This window comes from Chiroxiphia lanceolata, chromosome 25 (genome assembly GCF_009829145.1).
Source record: "Chiroxiphia lanceolata isolate bChiLan1 chromosome 25, bChiLan1.pri, whole genome shotgun sequence".
In the NCBI taxonomy this organism is placed as follows: Eukaryota; Metazoa; Chordata; class Aves; order Passeriformes; family Pipridae; genus Chiroxiphia; species Chiroxiphia lanceolata.
The window spans coordinates 2,397,023-2,416,359 of NC_045661.1; the positions used below are offsets into that span (position 1 = coordinate 2,397,023).

At 47.0% G+C, this 19,337-nt stretch overlaps 2 protein-coding genes across 9 annotated transcripts in view; one reads left to right on the top strand and one right to left on the bottom strand.

Annotated features, from left to right (window-relative positions):
- RASSF5 (Ras association domain family member 5) overlaps positions 1-8,005 on the top strand; it is a 28,569-nt gene extending 20,564 nt beyond the window's left edge. For 7 of the 8 annotated variants that reach the window (XM_032710508.1, XM_032710510.1, XM_032710505.1 and 4 more), the window contains 4 exons: positions 1,606-1,719; positions 3,125-3,422; positions 3,797-3,912; positions 4,984-8,005. In XM_032710508.1, the coding sequence (XP_032566399.1) occupies positions 1,606-1,719; positions 3,125-3,422; positions 3,797-3,912; positions 4,984-5,136 (681 nt within the window). In that variant the 3' untranslated portion in view covers positions 5,137-8,005. Of the gene's footprint in view, positions 1-295; positions 471-1,605; positions 1,720-3,124; positions 3,423-3,796; positions 3,913-4,983 lie in introns of those variants that run through there. The other variant, XM_032710513.1, reaches the window with a different exon arrangement.
- Positions 8,006-8,582: 577 nt separating this feature from the next.
- EIF2D (eukaryotic translation initiation factor 2D) lies at positions 8,583-19,127 on the bottom strand. The gene is made up of 15 exons (XM_032710504.1): positions 18,998-19,127; positions 17,731-17,921; positions 17,228-17,311; positions 15,081-15,171; positions 14,298-14,405; positions 13,178-13,452; positions 12,954-13,071; positions 12,437-12,482; positions 11,866-11,969; positions 11,418-11,576; positions 10,673-10,762; positions 10,502-10,597; positions 9,248-9,368; positions 8,928-9,102; positions 8,583-8,823 (listed from the first exon to the last, which is right to left on the bottom strand). Exons 1-15 carry the CDS (start codon positions 19,051-19,053, stop codon positions 8,753-8,755), a joined length of 1,785 nt encoding a protein of 594 aa, XP_032566395.1. The 5' UTR covers positions 19,054-19,127; the 3' UTR covers positions 8,583-8,752.
- Between the last annotated feature and the right edge of the window lie 210 nt (positions 19,128-19,337).

Sequence of the window (19,337 nt, forward strand, 5' to 3'; positions counted from 1 at the left end):
GTTTGTTCGTCTCGAGCGGAAATTGTGAAGTTTGTGAACCTGTCACTCGGGGTTTGCTTGAATGAATTTGGGGCTCTCGAGTCCCAGGACTGCAGCTGTCTCTCCAGATTGCAACCAGGGTCTCTCAGTTTGTCCTGTGCTTGATTCTCCTCCTAAAAGAAATATCATGGGTAGCCTTGGGCAATACTGGCTTATTTACAGCTTGCTGCGTCCTTGTCTTGTGTGCTCTGGAGCTGCCTGGGAAGAGACAAGCTTTGTTCCCAAAGCTGCCTTTTTCCCCCTTTCTTTTCATTGTCAAAGGTTGCAGTTTTTATTCTGAGCCTTCCTGGCCTTGATGGCACATCCCTTCACGCTTTCTGCTCTCTGCTAATGCCAACTTCTGAGCAAGCCCACAGAAAATCTGGGAGCGCTGAGCATAGTTCCAGGCAGTGCTGGCAAAATGCATTCACAGGCTGTCTCCAGGGAAGGTGGTGAGTTCTGGGAAGGCAGCAGAGCTCTGTGCTGGGAGATCCAGCCCACTGAGCATTGCCCAAGACGCACACACGGGCTTGTTTGCAGCAGATTTAGCAGATAAAGCAGGCGGGGCTTGAGAGGAGACCTGCTCTCCTGGCTGGAGGGAAACCAGGGGAGGTTTAGAGTGGATATTAGGAAAAAAATCCTTCACTGAAAGGGTGGTCAGGCATTGGAACAGGCTGCCCAGGGAGGTGGTGGAATCACCATCCCTGGAGGTGTTCAGAAGGCCTGTGGATGTGGTTTAGTGGTGAGCACGGCAGCGCTGTGCCAACAGCTGGACTCGCTCTTAGAGGTCTTTTCAAACCTTGACGATTCTGTGATTATTCATCAGTGACATTTCCATGGGTGGCCTTCAGATGAAGCCCACCTACATGCCAGATCTGTTGGTTTTGCCTCCCAAGAGGAAATTCCCCCAAACCCAGGCGAGCAGCGGCCGCCGTCACCCTCCCTGTGAACCCACGTGTGGGCAGACGGTCTCTGACACGGGCTGGGGATGCTCTGACTGGCTTTGCAGTGACTGATTTATTAGTCATGCAGCAGTCTTGCTGCCTGTGTGGTATTATTGCTCTGAGCTATAATTTCCACAGCTTTGGACAGGAGCAGTGAGAGATTTAACTTCAGGTTCTGCCTGGGTGAACCCGCCGGGAGCTGCTTGATGAGCACCCTGGGTTTTGGGGGAGGCAGAGCCATGAATATTGGAAATGGGACGTGATTTTTTTTCCCAAACTGCATCACAAGAAGTAACTGAGTGCTCGCAGGTGCAGGTGGCTTTGCTTTGAAAGTGAGTTTTAAAGGCTGGATTTTTTGCCCTGGTTTGTGCTGGGGTGTTTTACTGCTTTGTGTCACTAACTGGCGGGTTTTGTGTTGCCCTCCACTGCCTGTTCCTGGGGTACAGGGGTGGTTTGGGGGCAGGGGTGTGGCACCCTGCACATTTGGCCTCCTGGCTGCAGGGACCATCCCCACCTGCATCATCACTGCGAGCTCAGGATCTGTGCAGGGTCTGCTCCTGCTTTCCCAAGGAAAAGCAGAGCTGAGCAGGTGGAGTGTTACCCAACACACAAAGCAGCTCAAGCCCCTCTCTTCTGATTGCAGAATGTGACACAAACAGTAGAAGAAGAAAAGCCCGAGCCTCCAACCATCCAGGAGATCAAACAGAGGATTGAGAAGTACAATGCCAAGGTCACAAACTGCCTGTTGATGAAGCTGGTAAGTACTGGGCTGGTTTTGTCTCATCCACAGGGGCTGGTGCTGTGAGCTGAGCCAGGTGTCACTGGGGCAACAGGGCTTGTGGCTGTTGAGCTGCTTTTCATCCCGCTTGGCTTCCCCTAGTGACCAGCACTGCAGATAACCCTTCCCTACCTCCATCCCTTCAGGCTGGCACAGTAATCTCTGGCCAGCCTGTGCTGGCAATGACTTGCCACAAATAGATGAGCCCACGTTGTTCTGGCGGGGATGAGTCAGGCTGGAACTGGGGCTGTGACGCTGCAGTTCAGAAACGTAAGGAGTATTTAAAAGCACAAAAATCTTTCTAGAAAGAGGTGCTTCTCCCCTCTCCACTGCCAGACTTGCTTAAACAGAGGTCTAAGAAGCTTTGTGTTTTGAAGCTTTTATTGCAAACTTGCTTATTGCCATCTTTAAGTAAAGCCTTGATGATATGTGGTGAGGAAACAAGGAAATCCCCTCTTTTGCACACTGGAGTAACAACACAAAGGTACAAACTTCACAGGATCTTACAGAGAGGGGACAGAGCTTCTTAAAGAGTAAAATAATTAAATTCTAGACCTTCCAAGAATAGCAGCTATGTAACTCCCTGGTTCTTGACGTCATCTGAAAATAAACCTGAAATTTATTTAGAACAGTAGCTGTTACAACAGTTGCCTCAGTGGAGGCTGCACAGTAACTCTGCTGGAATTTCATCTCATTGATCTTGATCACCCCTTGACTTACAGGAGTCAGCTGGGACCCAAATGTTTAGTCTTGAGTTGCTTTGCTGGAGTTTAGCAAAAACCCAGTGTTGGGAGTTGATCTGGCCCTGGGACTCAGCTGCTGGTGGTGGGACCACAGCAGGAACCCAGCTGGTTCCTGCCTGGCACCCACGGATGGACTGTGCAGAACCAGGCTTGTCTCCTGATTTCTGCATTTTTACAGAGCTGAGGGTGGGGTAAGGGACCTGTGAGGAGACAGGCTGATCTCCAGTGGTGATTGGTGACATGGTGATGTGAGAACCCCCTAAGCCCAGCATAAAACATGAGGAATGTGGTTGGGAGATCCTGCTGAACACGAGGGCACAGCCCTCCCCAGGGGTTTCAAATCCTCACTTAAATGCAGCTACAAATTCCATGCAATGGTTTCCATAACTGACTCGTAGCAGTGCTGGTTTGAAGTAAACCAAGATCACACAGGGGAAGGGCTGAGTCATTGCTGAGGGGAAGGAACAGGAGAAAATCTGTGACTGACCCGAAATTACCGGTTACTTTTTACATGATTAATAAGAAACCCCCAAACCCCAGCGGCACCGAGGAGGGTGGGGGTGCAGACCAGAAAGGTCTGAGGGGCTGAGGAAGGACTGGAAAGGCTCCCCGGAGCCTGACCCACCTCTCCTGTGCTTCAGAACGAGGATGGGACGTACACAGGTTTCATCAAAGTGCACTTGAAGCTGCGCCGGCCCGTGACGGTGCCGGCCGGGATCCGGCCCCAGTCCATCTACGATGCCCTCAAGGAGGTGAACCTGGCTGACATGACGGACAAGAGGACCTCCTTCTACCTGCCCCTGGACGCCATCAAGCAGCTCCACATCAGCAGCACGACCACGGTGAGCGAGGTGATCCAGGGGCTGCTGAAGAAGTTCATGGTGGTGGATAATCCCCAGAAGTTTGCACTTTTCAAGGAGATGCGGAAGGACGGGCAAGGTGAGTTCGGGCGCTCGGACCCCGCCAGCTTGGCTGTGGCTGGTGGGTTTTGCTTCTCTTTTGTGTTGCAGAAATGCACCCAAAGTCCTGTAGGAGCCAGTGGGGTGTCAGGCAGGCAAAGTCTAAATCCAGGTGATTAAATGGACAGAGCTCCCCAGGAGGGGATGCTGCTTAAGTTAACGGGGGAATTATGTTTTCAAAAGAAGCTGAAACCTCCTTATAAAGATCATTATGGACCTGTGTTAGAGACTCAGCCCCTTCCCCCATGATCCTGAGCAGCATGAACCCCTTTTACACTCTCCACTTGAGCTCCTGAGCTTTCCCATACCCTGGCAGCCACGACCTCACTGTGGGTGTTTGCTGTGCCCTTGCAGTGCTCTTCCAGAAGCTCCCTCTCACCGAGTACCCTCTGTACCTCCGGCTGCTGGCAGGCCCTGACACGGATGTGCTGAGTTTTGTGCTGAAGGAAAACGAAACAGGGGAAGTTGAGGTATGTGGGGGCCTCTTTGCCTTGGTTTTCACATGAACATTTTGGAGCACGTGGCAGAGCTGGGAGGTGCATGGCAGAGGCAGCACGGGTGAAGTGGTGCCACACCAGAAAGGCTGTTTCCTTTTATTTGGGGCTGGATTGGCCGTCTGTTGCTCCTAAATTATCTGGATTTTTAAAACAATTTAAACTCGAGCTGCGAGAATGCCGAGGCCAGTTTTGATGGCCACCCCATAATCTGTTTGTGGAACCCAGCAGTGCCACCCCTGAGTTAATCCTCACTAATTAGATTAGCTGAACACTGTCATAAATAATCCACGTGTTTAAGTGGAAGCCAGGGACGCTCAGGTAACAAATTCACATCAGTTTTTGGTTGCAATCTTGCTCCTCACCACAGTGAAGGGAAATGTTGGGAGCTGCTGCATCCTGTGGGATTCTTCTTCATGTGCTGTGGGGTGGCTGGGACGTGCTGTGCTGACAGAGGAGCAGGACTGGGGTTGGGAAGGATGCCATGGGAATGCTGGATTCCTGTGGCAGTGCTGAGCAGGCACACAGCAGTATTTATTAAGTGATCAGAGTCATCAGCCTGTGTCCTGCCTGTCCCTTGCTGTCAGGTGACAGCTGAGCAGCCTGTGTGTGCCAAGGGCTTTACTGAGGCTCAAACAGTTTGGATAACTGCAATAAAATCAAGAGAATTGGCTCCTCTGGGCAGAGTCACCACTGGGACCTCGCTCCCCTTGTACCAACAAGTGTGGGTGGATGTCACATCCAGTACTCCTGCATGGATTTCAGTTCCTTAGGGAATTGTGGCATCTCCTGCAATGGGAGCTTTAATTCACCTGAGTAAAGATGATTTTTATTGCTTCTACAGTCTCAGGGGCTCAGGACTGGGATGGTCCTTCCTGCTGTAGCCCCTTATCCCATCTCTCTCACAATATGAGGTTAAGCTCCCTGGAGATCAGATATGGTTAAATATCTTTTATTGTTCCACTTCACAGGTTGAGGGGGGAAAATAACCCACCAAACCCATAAGGTGAACAGGGTGTGCTCACTTTGTTTCTGCTGGTTTTGCAGTGGGATGCCTTCTCCATCCCAGAGCTTCAGAACTTCCTGATGATCCTGGACAAAGAAGAAAAGGACAAAATCCAGCAAGTGCACAGGAAGTACGAGAGGTTTAAACAGAGACTTCAACAGACCTTGAAAGAAGCCAGAGGCAAACCTGGATAACCTTCAGGAGGCACCAGGCATCGGACTAAGCTAGATACTGTTTTTGAATGAAAAGACACTTCTCAGGACACCTTAGTCACTCTCCTTCTTCATCCTTCCATTAAGGACTTGGCTCCCAGCACCCCTAAAATGATCCTATTGCATTTTCTTCTTCTGAAACCTCTCTATCCCAGGACCAGAGCCAGTCCAAGAACGGGAAGCCTGTTCTAAAACAGGTCAGCAAACCAAACACAGCTGCTGGTTGGCTTTTCAGCTGCACCATCCGATGGAGAGGCTCCGTGGAAAATCCTCCCTGTTAAACCCGACAGGAACATCTCCTGGCCAAATGTTTTGAGCAGGGCAACACTTGCTGTTCGTGCTCCTCCCTCAGCTTGGCTCGTTCCTGTTCAGAGGTGCTCCAGCCCACGTGGCCCAGTTCTGGTTTTGCAAGGAGAGCACAGGAAGCAGCAGAGAAAGGGGAGGAGGTTGTTGCACCAAACCACGTGGGTGTTGCAGCTGTAACCAGTGCTGGACGGACTTGTTCAGGGCTAAGGTAGCCAGGGAAGTGCCAAGTTATGACACCAAGGCAGCTGCAACACCCAAACAGGCTGTTGATAAGTATTATTGAAACTTGGTAATATTAATTCTAGGAAAAGTCGTTAGTTTTGGTTCTGTTTGACTTCTACTTTTGCAAAGGTGAGTTAAAGCAAATACCCCTGATGCTTAGCTGAGTTAAGCCAGTGTTTTATGAGTTTCCTGCTCTGTAGGAATTGGCACCTATGTTTTAGGAAATTCTGTTTGAAAAGTGTAAAGATGACGGCTGGGGCATAGGCTGATGGCTCAGTATTGAATGTTTAGCAATACATCTCCAACAGACTAACCCAGGAAAGCTCAAAACCCCTTCACAAATCAGACTGCTTTTGAGCTGTGAGCAGCTCTGGCACCGAGGGGGAGCAGCTCCAACCAGGGCTGGGGTGTGGAGGTGGCACCAGGAGCACGTGAGAAAGCCTTAAGACCAGGAGCAAGGGAATTATTGACCTTGGATGCTTTCTGCTCCCCCCCCATCCTGTCCTTCCTCCTGCCACCCCCTCCTTGCACTGCTGTCCATGACACCCCATCCCTGTGCCACTCTGGGTCCTGTTCTCAGCCGGTGCTCACCCAGGGAGGTTCCCAGGTCCTGCTCTCTCCGTGGAGTTAGGAGAGGACAGCAGGTCTCTCTCCCTATCTCAGGGCTCCCACTGGATGCACATGCTGAGCATCCCTCAGAAAACTCCTCGGGCTGGAGCCTCAGCTCCTGCCCTCACTCTGACCAGAGTCCTGCCGGTGCCGGTGCCAGGGCCGGGCACCAGGGGAGGCTCCAGGGATTCCAGTGGGACAGGATGGGCCCCACGTTTACTCTGTGCTTCCTACCGAGCACGTTGCACACAGCCAGGGCCAGCCCTGCCTCTGTTTACACAGGACACCCCAACAAGGCGCAGGGAAAAGGGAATGTTAGTGCTGCTGGATTGGGATGGAGCACGGGAAAGGCTCAAAGTGTCCCTTTGAGCTCGTGGGCTGCTCTGATCCCACCTGCATCAAGTGGGAGGGGAGGCAACAGGTCATTGGGTAACGTGGAGGAGTCTAAAATTTACCTCAGTGCCTTTTTTTTTTTTCCCTTAAGTGTGAAAACTTTGCATTTTGGGCTAAGGAGGAACCTGGAAAGGGCTTCTGTCAAGAGGCCTCGACGCTCCTGCCCCCCCAGATACCCAAAGTACTGGTGTGATGAGGCTGCTTTTGTCTGCAGAGGGACGAGGAACTGTTTTGTTTCTTTCTGAGAGGTGACTGCTTGGGATTTTGGTTTTTTTTCCAGATTTAGAGAGTATGTTTGTTTGTAAACCATATGAGAGTAAACTGAGAGTAACTGCATCTCTTAAAGCCACTTTCTGCAGCTCCTGTTTTGGTCAGTAGTGAGAGGGTTTTGCTCCCAGGGCAGGAAGGGCCTCCAGCTGTACTGTACTCTACACCCAATGACCTTTAACAACGTGGTGGCAGCCACAGAGCAGCAATTTCCATGCTCTGGGGCTGTTTGTCCAGTTACAAGAAGACTTATTACTTCACTATTCACTCGTGAAGCAATTTAAATAACATTTTATCTAGTGCTTCGAGTCTTGAAAGCACCATATAAATACTTCTGTTCCATCCAGGGGAAAAAACACTGTAAAAAAAACCAACTGCCATTGGTTCTGAGAAGTAAAATCCACATGCTTGGATTTAAAACCGTTTTAAATCCCTTTTCTTTCTGGCTGAAAGTTGTGCAGATTTCTTCTTCTTTTTTTTTTTTTTTGGTTGGTGGTGTTGTTTTTCTACCAGTTTTGGTGACTCCCTCCCTGGCCCCCAGCATGTCTTTGACAGTTTGTAGAAGGCATGGCTTCTTATGCAATCACTGTGGATGCTGCTGAAAACCTCCTGCCAAGAGGAGGGCTCTTTCTTTTGTTTGGGTTTTTTTTTTCCCCAAGATAAAGGGGCGTTTGAAGAATTGTTGGGTCTTGAAACTCCAATTCTCGTAGGTCAGCTGAGCTGTTTTTAGAAGTATTTGCCCCTTCTTTAAGCAAAATACTGTTGGCAGTGCCTTTGGTTGGTAATTGTCTTGCCTAGGTCGTGTGAGTTTATTTTTCATGTCTACTGTAAAACATGTAAAATACTGTGTATAGGATGGAATAGCAAAGCTTCTATGGCAAAGTGAAATGCATTTTTTGCAATGCTGTAATTTATTTTTACTACTCCCTAGTAATTCTATGGCATTTTTAAAAAATGTCTCACTTTCAGCTTTTTTTGAAGGTTCTGAAACTACTTGTTCATATGCAGACAGTGTAAGAGACAATGATAATAAAACTGTCAGTGATTAAAGAAATCTCTTTACTTTCTTTTTCTGGCGCCCTCCTATGGAACTTCCATGCATTAAGTCTAAAGGGGAAAATAGGAATCCTCCCTAGAAGTGAATTTAAATTTTCTAACCCTACTGTAAAGTGTTTAAGAGCTATAGAACATCTGTGGAACCTGACCCGAGTGTTCCATTAATCTTTCTTAATATTGCAGCTGGGTTTAACAGAACTGTTACCTGTGATAAATTACAGCTAATGTCATACATTAAAATGTATTTATATATATATAAATAACATAAACCATGAAAGTCCAGCTAATAGAGTTTGTTCTCAGTGCTGAAATGTCTGTTTTGTTACCTGGAAATGTTTAAAAGGCTAAAATCTAAAGGCAAATGGGTTTTACTTCTGACAAACATAATTATGGCAGAGCACTGAGGCTGTCCCAGGATGATGTGTTGGAATGCATTTTGCTCACATTTTATCACATGCCCTTGATCAAAGATGCAAAGCAAGAATGTTAAACTACCCAAAAGCCACTGCAGCCAGAAAATCAGTGCTTCAGTAGGAACTCCCACAAAATATCACAAAAGGATATAAACCCAGGGGTTTTATTGAGCTTTTTATTTTCATGAAAAATGAACACCTGGAGCAATATCATTATTTGGGTGAATTCCAGACCTTGTAAACATCCAGGACTCGTTTTTGAACGAACAGGGCCTGCACATGATCCTCCATTTGTTGGCAGAAAACACTCCTGTGAACAGCAGATTTTCCTCCTACTTCTTCCGGCCGAGCTTTGGAGCCTTCTCCAGGCCTCGGATGTATTTCCTAGGGAGCTGATACTCCTCTGCAACACAAGCAAGAGTTCACTCACTTCAGGTGAACAAGCTTGAGAATTAAAATCACATTCCCGCTGCAACCAGCCCCGGCCCAGCCCCAGGATCCACTCACCCAGCAGGATCTTGGCCAGGTGATGGATTTGGTTCCCTTGGATCTGGACCTGAACTCTGTCTTTTGCTCCTGGTACCGGGTTGAGGGTGGCACTGGCTTGGGCTTTCTGTTGCAGGGTGTTGGCCACACACTGTGGGTCCAGACCATACGGCTCCAGGTTCTTGATAATTGTCACCTGGGGGTTTAATGAGGATTTCAGACACCCCTGCTGGAGGAATCAGCAAATCACGGCTCCCTCAGCCCAGAAAAAGGAGCTGCCAAAGCTGCTCTTGGGATCTGGGCTTCTGCCCAAACACCCTAATTTCAGTTCTCTTTTTTACCTTCTTATTTGATGATCTCTGGGCTATGCTTATGTCGATGTGTGCGATGTATCCTTTCCTCACAACAGGTTCTTGTCCGGAAAATGTCACCTGGTGGAAGGGCTGCAGTCGTTCAAGGCACCTGAATAAAGTTTAGACACCCAATTACTCAGTACAGCAGTTCATTGTGCAGCCTCTCACAGGTTTTTGGAAGTACAAGAAAGCCAAGACTGTACGTGGAATAAGAATTTGTATCTTAAGAAGATAATGAAAGATGGTCTCCTGAAAAGATCTGCATCCCAGCTATGATTTAAAGAAAGGGAGTGACTAAAAAGAAAGCAAGTCTACTGACTCACAAAAATTATAGCTTAGATGATTAAGTTTTACCAGGTACAAATTAGTTCTTGCAGAGGAAAAACCTTATTTCATTTGGCCTTTAATCTACTGTTCAGCTGTTCTTCACAGACTGGTGAAGCAACTTCAGTTTAAAATTCAGCATAAATTGTGTTCCTGATCCACGAGCAAAGCTGGGTTCAGAAACAAAGGAAGCAGCTGGAGGAGCCTCTGAAACATGGTGTGATGAAGAAACTCAAGGTAATAAAGACACTGAATATATTTAGGCAAAATATATGGAAATGATCTTGTGTCAGATACTTGGGGCTTTTAGATCTAAAAGCTGGAGTTAGGTCATAAATGCAAAAGTTGTCTAAAGCTGAAAGAGGATATTGGGAAGGAATTCTTCCCTGTGAGGGTGGGGAGGCTTTGGCACAGGTTGCCCAGAGAAGCTGTGGCTGCCCCATCCCTGGAAGTGTCCAAGGCCAGGTTGGAGCAACCTGGGCTAGTGGGAGGTGTCCCTGCCCATGGCAGGGGCTGGAATGAGATGATCCTTAAGATCCCTTCCAACCCAACCCATTCTGGGAGTCTCTGAAGTTGTGCTGCACAGAGGAGCAAGCTGACTACCTACAAAGGGCATGTTCAGTTATCTACTGCAAAGATGACTTTATAAATATGTACACATGGATTATACACAGAACCAGCCACTGTTTGTTTAGGAAGTGTTCCTTGATAAGTGGTTACCAGGTAAACAAAAAAACCCTCCAACAGTAGTTAATTGTATCTACTCATTAAATAAAGAATGAGATCCTTCAAGTGGAGGTCTCTGGCTACTTTTGTTGTATTACCAGCAGGAAGTTAAAACTTTAACAGCTCCCAACATGTGGCTTTGAGTTGCATGCAATAAACCTGTGTGATTCTGAAAACTGGGAAAACAATCACCTGCTCAAGAGGTCATCCCATGTAAGGTGTGAGATCTCATCTTGTTCTGATTTTTCTAACAGGCAATCACACAGAATGGCATTCACCTTCACAAGGCTACAAAACAAAAACATGCATTAGAAACAAATCACTTTTGCCCTCTAATTTCAGCATGAGGGCAGGAAAACTCACTTTTTGTTTGATTCATCCACCAACTCGTTAGTCTTCACATAGTTAATGATGATGTCTCTCACCTCACTGCTTGAGAGGACGCTGCCTTTTCTAAAGAGAAAGAACATTTGGAACTTATTACTTTAATTATCTGAATGCTGGGTTCTGGCACTATGTCACAAACAGCAACTACCCTGATTGCATTCAGTAGCAACAGCAAAATACTGATATTTATCTGCTAAAAAGTGGTTTCTTGCTATGCCTCAGTTGCTGTACTGAGATTAAAGGCTCAGAGCAATAATTACAGAGATTCTAAACTTGTTTTGGGAGCCTAGTCTGGGGGGATGACCCTAATGCACACAAAGCCTCAGCTGAAGAAAGACTGAGTACAACCTAAACTACACCAAAGCAGGCAAGGTAAGGGCACAAGGAGGTAAGTGAGTTCTTTAAAATACCTCTTTCAAGTAAACCACATGTGGGTGGGCAGGATATGCTTCATCCAATGGGAAATTAAGACAATCCAAGTAAAACATATCAATTTTGACACTTGAGCTATCACCTCCTCAGCTGTGGGAGAAGTGATGCACTTGCTGAAAGCAGCTGCCACAGCCTCTCATCTTTCTTCCCTTTTTGAAGCACTGAATCTCTTCTTGAGTGGCATCCCAGCCTGGCAGGGCCCTCCCCAGGAGGGCAGATAAATGGTATGAGGTTTGTTTGTCCCTCTCTTCATGTAACAATGGTTTTGTTGTACTTCTCCAGTGCTTACCCGTGTCCAGACTCCTGGAAGAGTGGGACCATTTGGGTTGAGACCCCATAAAGAGGAATGATTTCAGGGGCATGGTACACTTGTTCCCCATCTTCATTCTTGCTGTCTTGGGCAGCAGAGGCTGAAGAAGATCCTTCAGGGACTGCAAATGCTTTAATGCTGAAATAAGGATTGTTTGGTGTGAGTGAAAGGGATTGAAAGTTCTCACTTCCATTGCACTGGGAGTCCAGTTAACCTGGAAGAACTTTACAAGAGCAGGAAACATAAGAAATTAGGTGCAGAAAGAGGGTATAAAACCCCTCAAGAGCATATTAAAATCAGGAAATGAGGGCTCTACAGCTATTCAGGAATTCAAGCAGAGTATAGGAAATAGAGCTGGAAGCAGCAGGTTCCACTCCCTTATTTCAGAGATTACCAACTTGTTTAAAGACTGGGATATTCTACGTACTCTGGGTGTTTCCAGTCCACTTCCACAATGCTCTCCACACCTTTGTTCAGCTCCTTCACTTGTAGGATCTTCTGGTTCTGCATGGATTGCAGGAATTTAGAGAACTGAAGGAAACAACCATCAGAAATGTGGAGTCAAGCATCTTAAGTTGCTGTTCACGTGTTTCTGACTACCCTAAACTTACTTGCTAAATCAGAAAAACTTCTTTTAAAGAAGAAAAAACCCACATCCCACACCTTTGCTTCTCAATTGCCGAGGAGCAGTGAGTGCCTCTGTAAAACAGAGTAAAAGCAAGTGTTCCTTTGGTAGGTCTCAGTACATGGTGGCAGCATTAGCTGCATTCCAAGCAGATCCATGCTCATGCCTTCAAGATAATTACTTTTCCCCCTGGATCCCCCAGGAGCAGAGAGCTGAGAAAAAGAACCTGGCTTTTAAGAACAGCTTCTAGGTATTTTTTTTGGTTTGCATGTTTTACTAACACTTGAACAATTCTGACTTCAACCTTTTTCTTTCCTCCTGTTTCTTATTTAAATTATTGGGGAAAAAAATACACCCACCAGAAAAATCTCACCTTCTTATAGCTTGATTTCTTTATGTCCAGTTGTTGTCCAGCAGGGCTACAAATGGATTTTTTAAAAGTTCTTTAGTTATAAGTCACCCTTCATTTCTTCTTAAATCTTGCTACTTAGGCTAGAAGTTCTTAACAGTAGAAATACAAATCACACAGAGAAAGAATTACTTAAGAAGCTAATAAATAGAACATGATGAGTGAAACTAGTGCTGATGTTCTTGTGGACAGGCAAACAGCCATTCAGGTGAATAAATCATCCTGAAACAAGTGTCAGGCAGCTCAAGTTGGCTACCAAGTGCAGATCCAGGTCTGGACAATCCTTACATCCAAGTATTTGATGTAAGGATTATATTTGATCAAAGCATTTGATGTCAGAAGTGAGCATAATCTTAGATCATCGTAGATAAGGACTGGATTCTACTTTTGAGTCAAAAACCTTCATCCTAAATATCAATCTCCATGTTTTAAAGCCCAAATCCCAGCATGCAAATCCCAAGGCAATCCTTGTACCACCTACCAGCAGGAGAACATGTGGCTTCGTAGGAATGTGCTGGTGAGCAGAGGGAGATCTGACTTCTTCACTTTGCATTTTAAGGCATGAAAAAAGCACTGATTAAATAAAGCATCCATTTGCTCTGCAGGGGGAAGAAAAAAAAAAAAAGGACAAGTAGGCTGTGAGTTGTTTGTGGGCTTCAGCAAACCAAAGGGGCACAGTCTGGTTTCATTTGGGTGCCAAAATACCTTGTGGAGTCCTGGTGTCTTCAGGTTGCTGCTGATCCTCTGTGCTGGCATTTTCAGCTGGTTCTGCAGCTCTGTTCTCATGGGATTCCTCCTTTCCCAGCAGTTCTGCACAAGTGTCTTGCTCCTTCAGGCTCAAATCCCCCATGTCCACGTGCTGCACTGGGTCAGGGGGGAAGCTGCTGACAGGCTCTTTCCCCTCCTGCTCTTCCTCATCTCCAGCACAATCTGGGACCAAGGGAGCTAAGGCAGGAGGATAAGATTTGTCACCATATTCCCTATAAAAGGAAGAAAACGCAGCTTTGAAACCCACAGGGCAATGAACAAATGTCACCCTGAGAAAACAAGGCACTGGCAGCTGCACAGATGTTTTTCTGCATTCTCAAAACTATAAAATTTAACTTTAACTCATCTTCCTCCATAAACTCTTATGTTCCCCCATCAATCTTAATTTAAAACTGGGCAGACCAGTTGAATCTAAATGCAGAGCAACTCATTTATTTGGTTGAGATTGGCACAGTTGACTGATTATAAGCAAAAATTATTTTAATTTCAATCACAGAATGATTTTGGTTGGAAGGGACCTTAAAGCTCACCTCATTCCACCTCCTGCCATGGGCATGGACACTTTCCACTATTCCAGGTTGCTCCAAGCCCCATCCAACCAGGCCTTGGACACTTCCATTGGCTTTCCCCAGTTTTATCTGCTTTTGTCCAGTTCTGCTCTAGGATTGCCAAATTAGACAGCAAATCCTCACTAGACCAGGTTTCTCAGGGCCCCATCCAACCTGGCATTGGACAAGATTTTCTAAAATAAGGGTAGCAGGACTGCTCTAACTTCATTTCCATAATAATTACACTCAGGCTGAAGGAACTGAATCAAGTGAATAATTTTATATATCTATTTCCAATATACATAAAGGAGAGATGTCAGGACAGGCACCTGCTTCTGTCAGAAAACTGTGGTCAGCCAAATCAAGCAGCTGAAACCTTAATAATGGTCATATCTAAGCTGTACCCAAATAACTCAATAAGTTGACCTGACCAGTGGGGCACGGATTTTGATTTTAGTGAACAGTGGGACTTGTTACTCATCCTCCCAAAGGCCTGGCAAGGTACCCACCAGAGGTGATCCAGGTAAGTGTGCAGCACAGCAAAGCCCTTCCCCTTCATTCCAGCAGCCAGCATTTGTGCAGTGGACATGGTGGCAACTGCAACTGCCACAGGAGCCCTGGGAAAAGAAGGGAATGTCAGGGCAGGACCACAGACACACTGTGCTGTTGGACAGGCTGTGCCACTGGGATACACTGAATTTCTTTTATAACATCCTTGCTCTTTAGAACCTGGGGGTTTTTTTTAAGCATCTGTGTGGTCTATGGTTATCTTTCTGCTGTGCAAAGTCTTCCAAAGAATCCCAAGGATATGTGCAGCTGGGATGAAGTGAAGGTTGTGCAGTCACAGATTCTTGCTTTTAATAAATTACCAGAAGTGCATGCACTGCCAAAAGAGATTAGCAGTGAGGGGAAAAACAACAGCTTTAGCACTGCTCCCTCACTCAGAATTTCACAGACAGAAAGACAATTGTGTAGAATCCAATTTTTTGCAAAAAAAATTGCTCTGTTTCAAAACAAATCTACCAGTCGTGCCCCCACCAGTCCAAAAGAACCAATTTACAAAGCTGTCCACCTCAGCTCAAATCCACCCAAAAAGTTAAGTGGATTTCTTTTTTTCCTGCTGTATTTTCCATTTTTTAAGTCCACAGTGCATCAGATAAATGCATGGGAACAATTCTGCTTTGATGGTCTCAAAAACCCCAGAGGCTTCCTGTTTAAAAAAAAAAAAAAAAAATTTCATTTGTTTCATTTTTGCTTTCTAAAAAGGATGAGAAATAAAGAATCCCCTGTACCTGTTTCCCAGGAGGGTGACAGCACAGAGTGTGCCCTGCTCCACCTGAGGGAAGCCAGAAGATGGCACCACAACTCCTGGCAGCATCAGATCTGAGGGAAGAGTGAAGAGCATCCATTTCTCAATGAAAGGCTCAGCCACCACCTCCTCCACTCCCTCCCTCCTGTTACTCAGCAGAAACACGAGCCTGTTCTCAGCTGAGCACATGGCAGAGAAAACCTCATTCTCCAGTTCTCCTAGTAAGGCAGCACTTCTTCCCTGTGGAGTAAGGGATCCAGTTCATAAGGGTGCTGGGCACATCCCAAAAAACTGCAGAGCTTGCTCAGGCCTGAGGGACTGTTTTGAACAGAAAGGTACGAGCTCCCAGCCTAGAGAGCATCACTCCTCATTAATGACATGAAAAGAGAAAGGAACAAGGAGATGTATCTGGAATAATTTCCTCTCTCCTGTGCCAAGGGCAAGTTATCCCAGCAGCTCTCTCCCTGAAAATTGCCTGAGATTTGCCACTGGTGCCCCAGCCCTCCTGGATGTGACAGAGCAGCTGCACTCAGCTGGGCATTCTCAGGAAGATGCCTTCACCATCTCCTCGCTGATCTGGACAGAAACTGTACACCTGCCTCCTTCAGCTTTCCACACCTGGGATGAGCAGCCTGGCATGTGAGTAAAGGATGGTTGGCATGGCATGATGCCATCACCAAACTGTGTAAAGGGCACCTGCTCTCCCCCACAGCAGCTCTTTGCACTGACTTGTGTGCTTTTGAAGGCATCTCACCCATTTTTCCTCAGCATCCCACATTTAATGTGTATGCTGAAGAAGCCAACAAGATTTTTTTTCTCCCCCTTCACTCTCAGAAATACTTTCAGCCAATCTAGAATGAACTCTGCAACTGCAACCAAAGCTCCACACTGCTGAGGACAGAAACCACATAAAGACCTAAATGGGACCAGGTAAGTAGCATTAAATTATGTCAGTAACCAGGGCAGATGGGAGATACTGGAATTCATGGAAGAGATATCAGGAAAAGCACTACTATGCTTTTCCTTGTAACTGACTGCTCCCCAAATCTGCTCCCCCCCACTCCACGTCTGCAGAACTGCTCATGCCTTTCCTCTCCCTTCTGAGAAGTGGCTCTACCTCTCCCACTGCCTTTGTGGCCATTGTCTCCTGGGCAGCTTCTTATCTTTGGATCCTACCCAGAGGTAGCCTGGTTGCCATGGGCGATGAATGACCCACAGCCCTTTCATCCACGTCCTTCCCCCATTAGTAGGTCTTTTTATTTTCCCCCCAGAAACTGGGTCATTACAAGTCAGCAGCCAGGCTTGCTCAGATGTCTATCACAGCCACACATTCAAGCACTTTATTTTCCCAAAAGCAAACAAAGGGACCCGAGTTGTACTTTAGACACTGTGTAATGGAAAATCACATCTCTTCCTACGTGAACGCTGCCAGGTACAGAACAAGGCTGCAGCAGCTACAATTTAATCTTTTTCTGCTTGAGCAGTTCAGCAATTTAAAGTTTATAATGACCTGATTCTCCTGAGGCTGAACTGCATCCAAAGCAGGTTCCAGAAAACAGACTCCTTTCTTGTTAGTCTTGATCCATAATGAGGTGGTAGAGCCAGTAGCCCAGGAATTCAACTCAAACCTCACCTGCACAATCCACAATTTACCTGACAGTGCTTGCAACTGCAGGTTCCAATATAAACTCACCTCTGTGAATTTATCCACAGGATGAGTTAGTTCGCCTCAGAACTGACAGGAAGCAGGGTGGGAGCAAAGGAACTCAGCTGCTCAAGGGAAGTTATAAAAGAGACAGACCAGTGGCTCAGGCAGCTCTGTGTCCCAGTTCAGAGCTGCTCATCACCCTGAGAAGCATCTCCAAATCTGAGACTCCCACGTGGAACAGGTTACTGCATTTAAACAGCTTAACCTACTTTGTTTCATTCATAAATCTTTTTTTTTTACAGCTAATTTATTTTCCTTTTTAGGACACCACCACGAATTACCTTCGAGTACTTAATTCTTTATACTTGTTTCAGGTATATTTTTGCCACTGGGAAAGATAAGACCAAAAAAAAAAAAAAACCAAAAAACCTGAAGGCAACTCTTTTTTGCAGTGCAAAGTCACAGAGTTCTGGTTCTCTTACCTGCTCCTCCTGCAAGTTTCTGTAGCACAGGGGGCCATGTTGAAAAGGCAGGGAGAAGATCTGGGTAGGCCCACAGAGAGTACACTGTCCCAAAACAGAACCAAATTTCAAAAAAAAAAAAATCAAGAAATCTGAAGTTAGGATAATCCTGCAATAATTATTAGATGTGATGGAGAAAAGCAAACTGCTAATTGATTCAAGTTCTTATGAATTATTATGAAGATTACAGATAAATTTTTGCATTATTTTCCTTCAATCACAGACACTTTGAGCTAAAATGCCACTGCAACAGGTAAGACTGCATATGAGAAAAATAAAAGCATAGAATACTAGAGTAATTCACTGCCCAGTTCCAGGGTTGTTGGTAGAATAAATGCACTAGAGATTATGAAGTGTACAGACACAACAGTAAGTTGTACTTAACAGATAAGTACTTAAGTCAAGGAAATATTTTGGAGAAAGCTAAATAAAGAGGGAGGATTATTTCAGTTCCCTCCCCATACCTGTTGGATACAGAGCTTTCTCCACTTCAAACAGTATTGGGTTCTTCTGATTCATGTAAACAGTGACGGCCTCCCCTTTGTGACAGTATATTTTGATGACATTGAGCTCTTGCTTGTATGGAATAAACTCAGCCAGTTGTTCAGCACTAAAGTTGGGAAAAGCTGCTGCAACATCATTTCGTAGCTTTCTCCTGCAATGATGAAGCCACAAATGTGTTACCAAGCTGTTCTAGACCATCTAGAATAATTCCTAGATCAGTTTGCTGGTTGTTCCTGAGATTCCCACCTTTTCCCAGATGATAATTTGAGGAATTTGTGCCCAGGTTTACAAATGAGGGAGCTGCATGGTGGAGGAATACTGGAAAAAGGCCCAAGATACTTGCCTTGCTCATATCTTCCTTAAACATCTGCTTACAGCTCCTGTTTGCTGCCTCTGCCTCTGTTTTGTGCTGTGATTTCATTACTCCGAGCTCCTGAGCACAAACCCTGGGAGTGTCCCACTTGCTCAGCCCGTCACTCACAGCCACAGGGGGAACAGGGGGCAGCCAGATTTCCCCGTCTCCCAGTTTTAATTGGCGTTTAATTGGATTTTAAGGCTACATGACCGGCACAGAGTGGGTTCGTGTGGCCACTCACAGAACTGTCAAGTGAATCTGAGCGATCAGTAAGTCAGCCCAGCATCGCTGCTCGGGAACGTGAAGCAGAATTATAGAATCCTGGAATGGTTTGGGTGGGAAGGGACCTTAAAGATCATCTGGTTCCACCCCCTGCCATGGGCAGGGACACCTTCCACTAGCCCAGGTTGCTCCAAGCCCCGTCCAACCTGGCCTTGGACACTTCCAGGGATGGAGCAGCCACAGCTTCTCTGGGCAACCTGTGCCAGGACCTCCCCACCCTCCCAGGGAAGGAATTTCCCCTTAATATCCCGTCTAAACCTACTCTTTTTCAGCTTTAAGCCATTCCCCCTTGTCCTGTCACTCCATGCCCTCACCCAAAGCCCCTCTCTGTCTCGCTTGCAGCCCCTTTACGTACAAGAAGCCGGTATAAATAAGCACAGAAGCCTCATCCGACCGTAACAACTCAATTAAACCTGCTTTAAATACCGCACCACCTTCACGCGAAACGCACCATCCCCGGCCGGGAGTTTACCACGAGCAGGAGGTGAAAGCGGCGAGTCCCGGGGGCAGCGCCGCCCGCAGCCCCCGAGCCCCCCGAGCCCGGGCCCGCTCCCTGCGCGTCCCCCGTGGGGTCCCGGCGCGGCACTCACCGATCGGAGCCCTTGATGGCGGTGTTGGCCCTCACGCGGAACGCCCTGGCGAACATGGCGGGCCCGTCCCCCTCAGCCCGCGGCGGCCGCCATGGCGCCGTCCGCGCCCACAAACCGTCCGGCTGGAAACGGCGCCGAACTCCCGAGCGGCCCCCGCCGAGCCCTCCCGGCTCCCCCGGACACCGTGAGGGGGTCCCGGTGCCCCGTCCCCCCGCACGAAGGTGGAGGGGATGCGAGCCCCGCGTCGCTACGGGGCTGCTCGGAGATTCGGTGTGTGTGTGTGTGTGTTTGTTTTGTTCTTAACAGTGGGGCCGTTCTCGCTGCGATTTGCTGGGCTCTT

Coding starts and splice junctions, on each gene's coding strand:
- EIF2D (XM_032710504.1), bottom strand. CDS start 19,053: ATGTTCGCCAGGGCGTTCCGCGTGAGGGCCAACACCGCCATCAAGGGC. Junction 14,406..15,080: donor GTCACCCTCCTGGGAAACAG/GTACAGGGGATT, acceptor TTCTTTTCCCAG/GGCTCCTGTGGCAGTTGCAG. Junction 12,483..12,953: donor AGCCACATGTTCTCCTGCTG/GTAGGTGGTACA, acceptor ATCCATTTGTAG/CCCTGCTGGACAACAACTGG.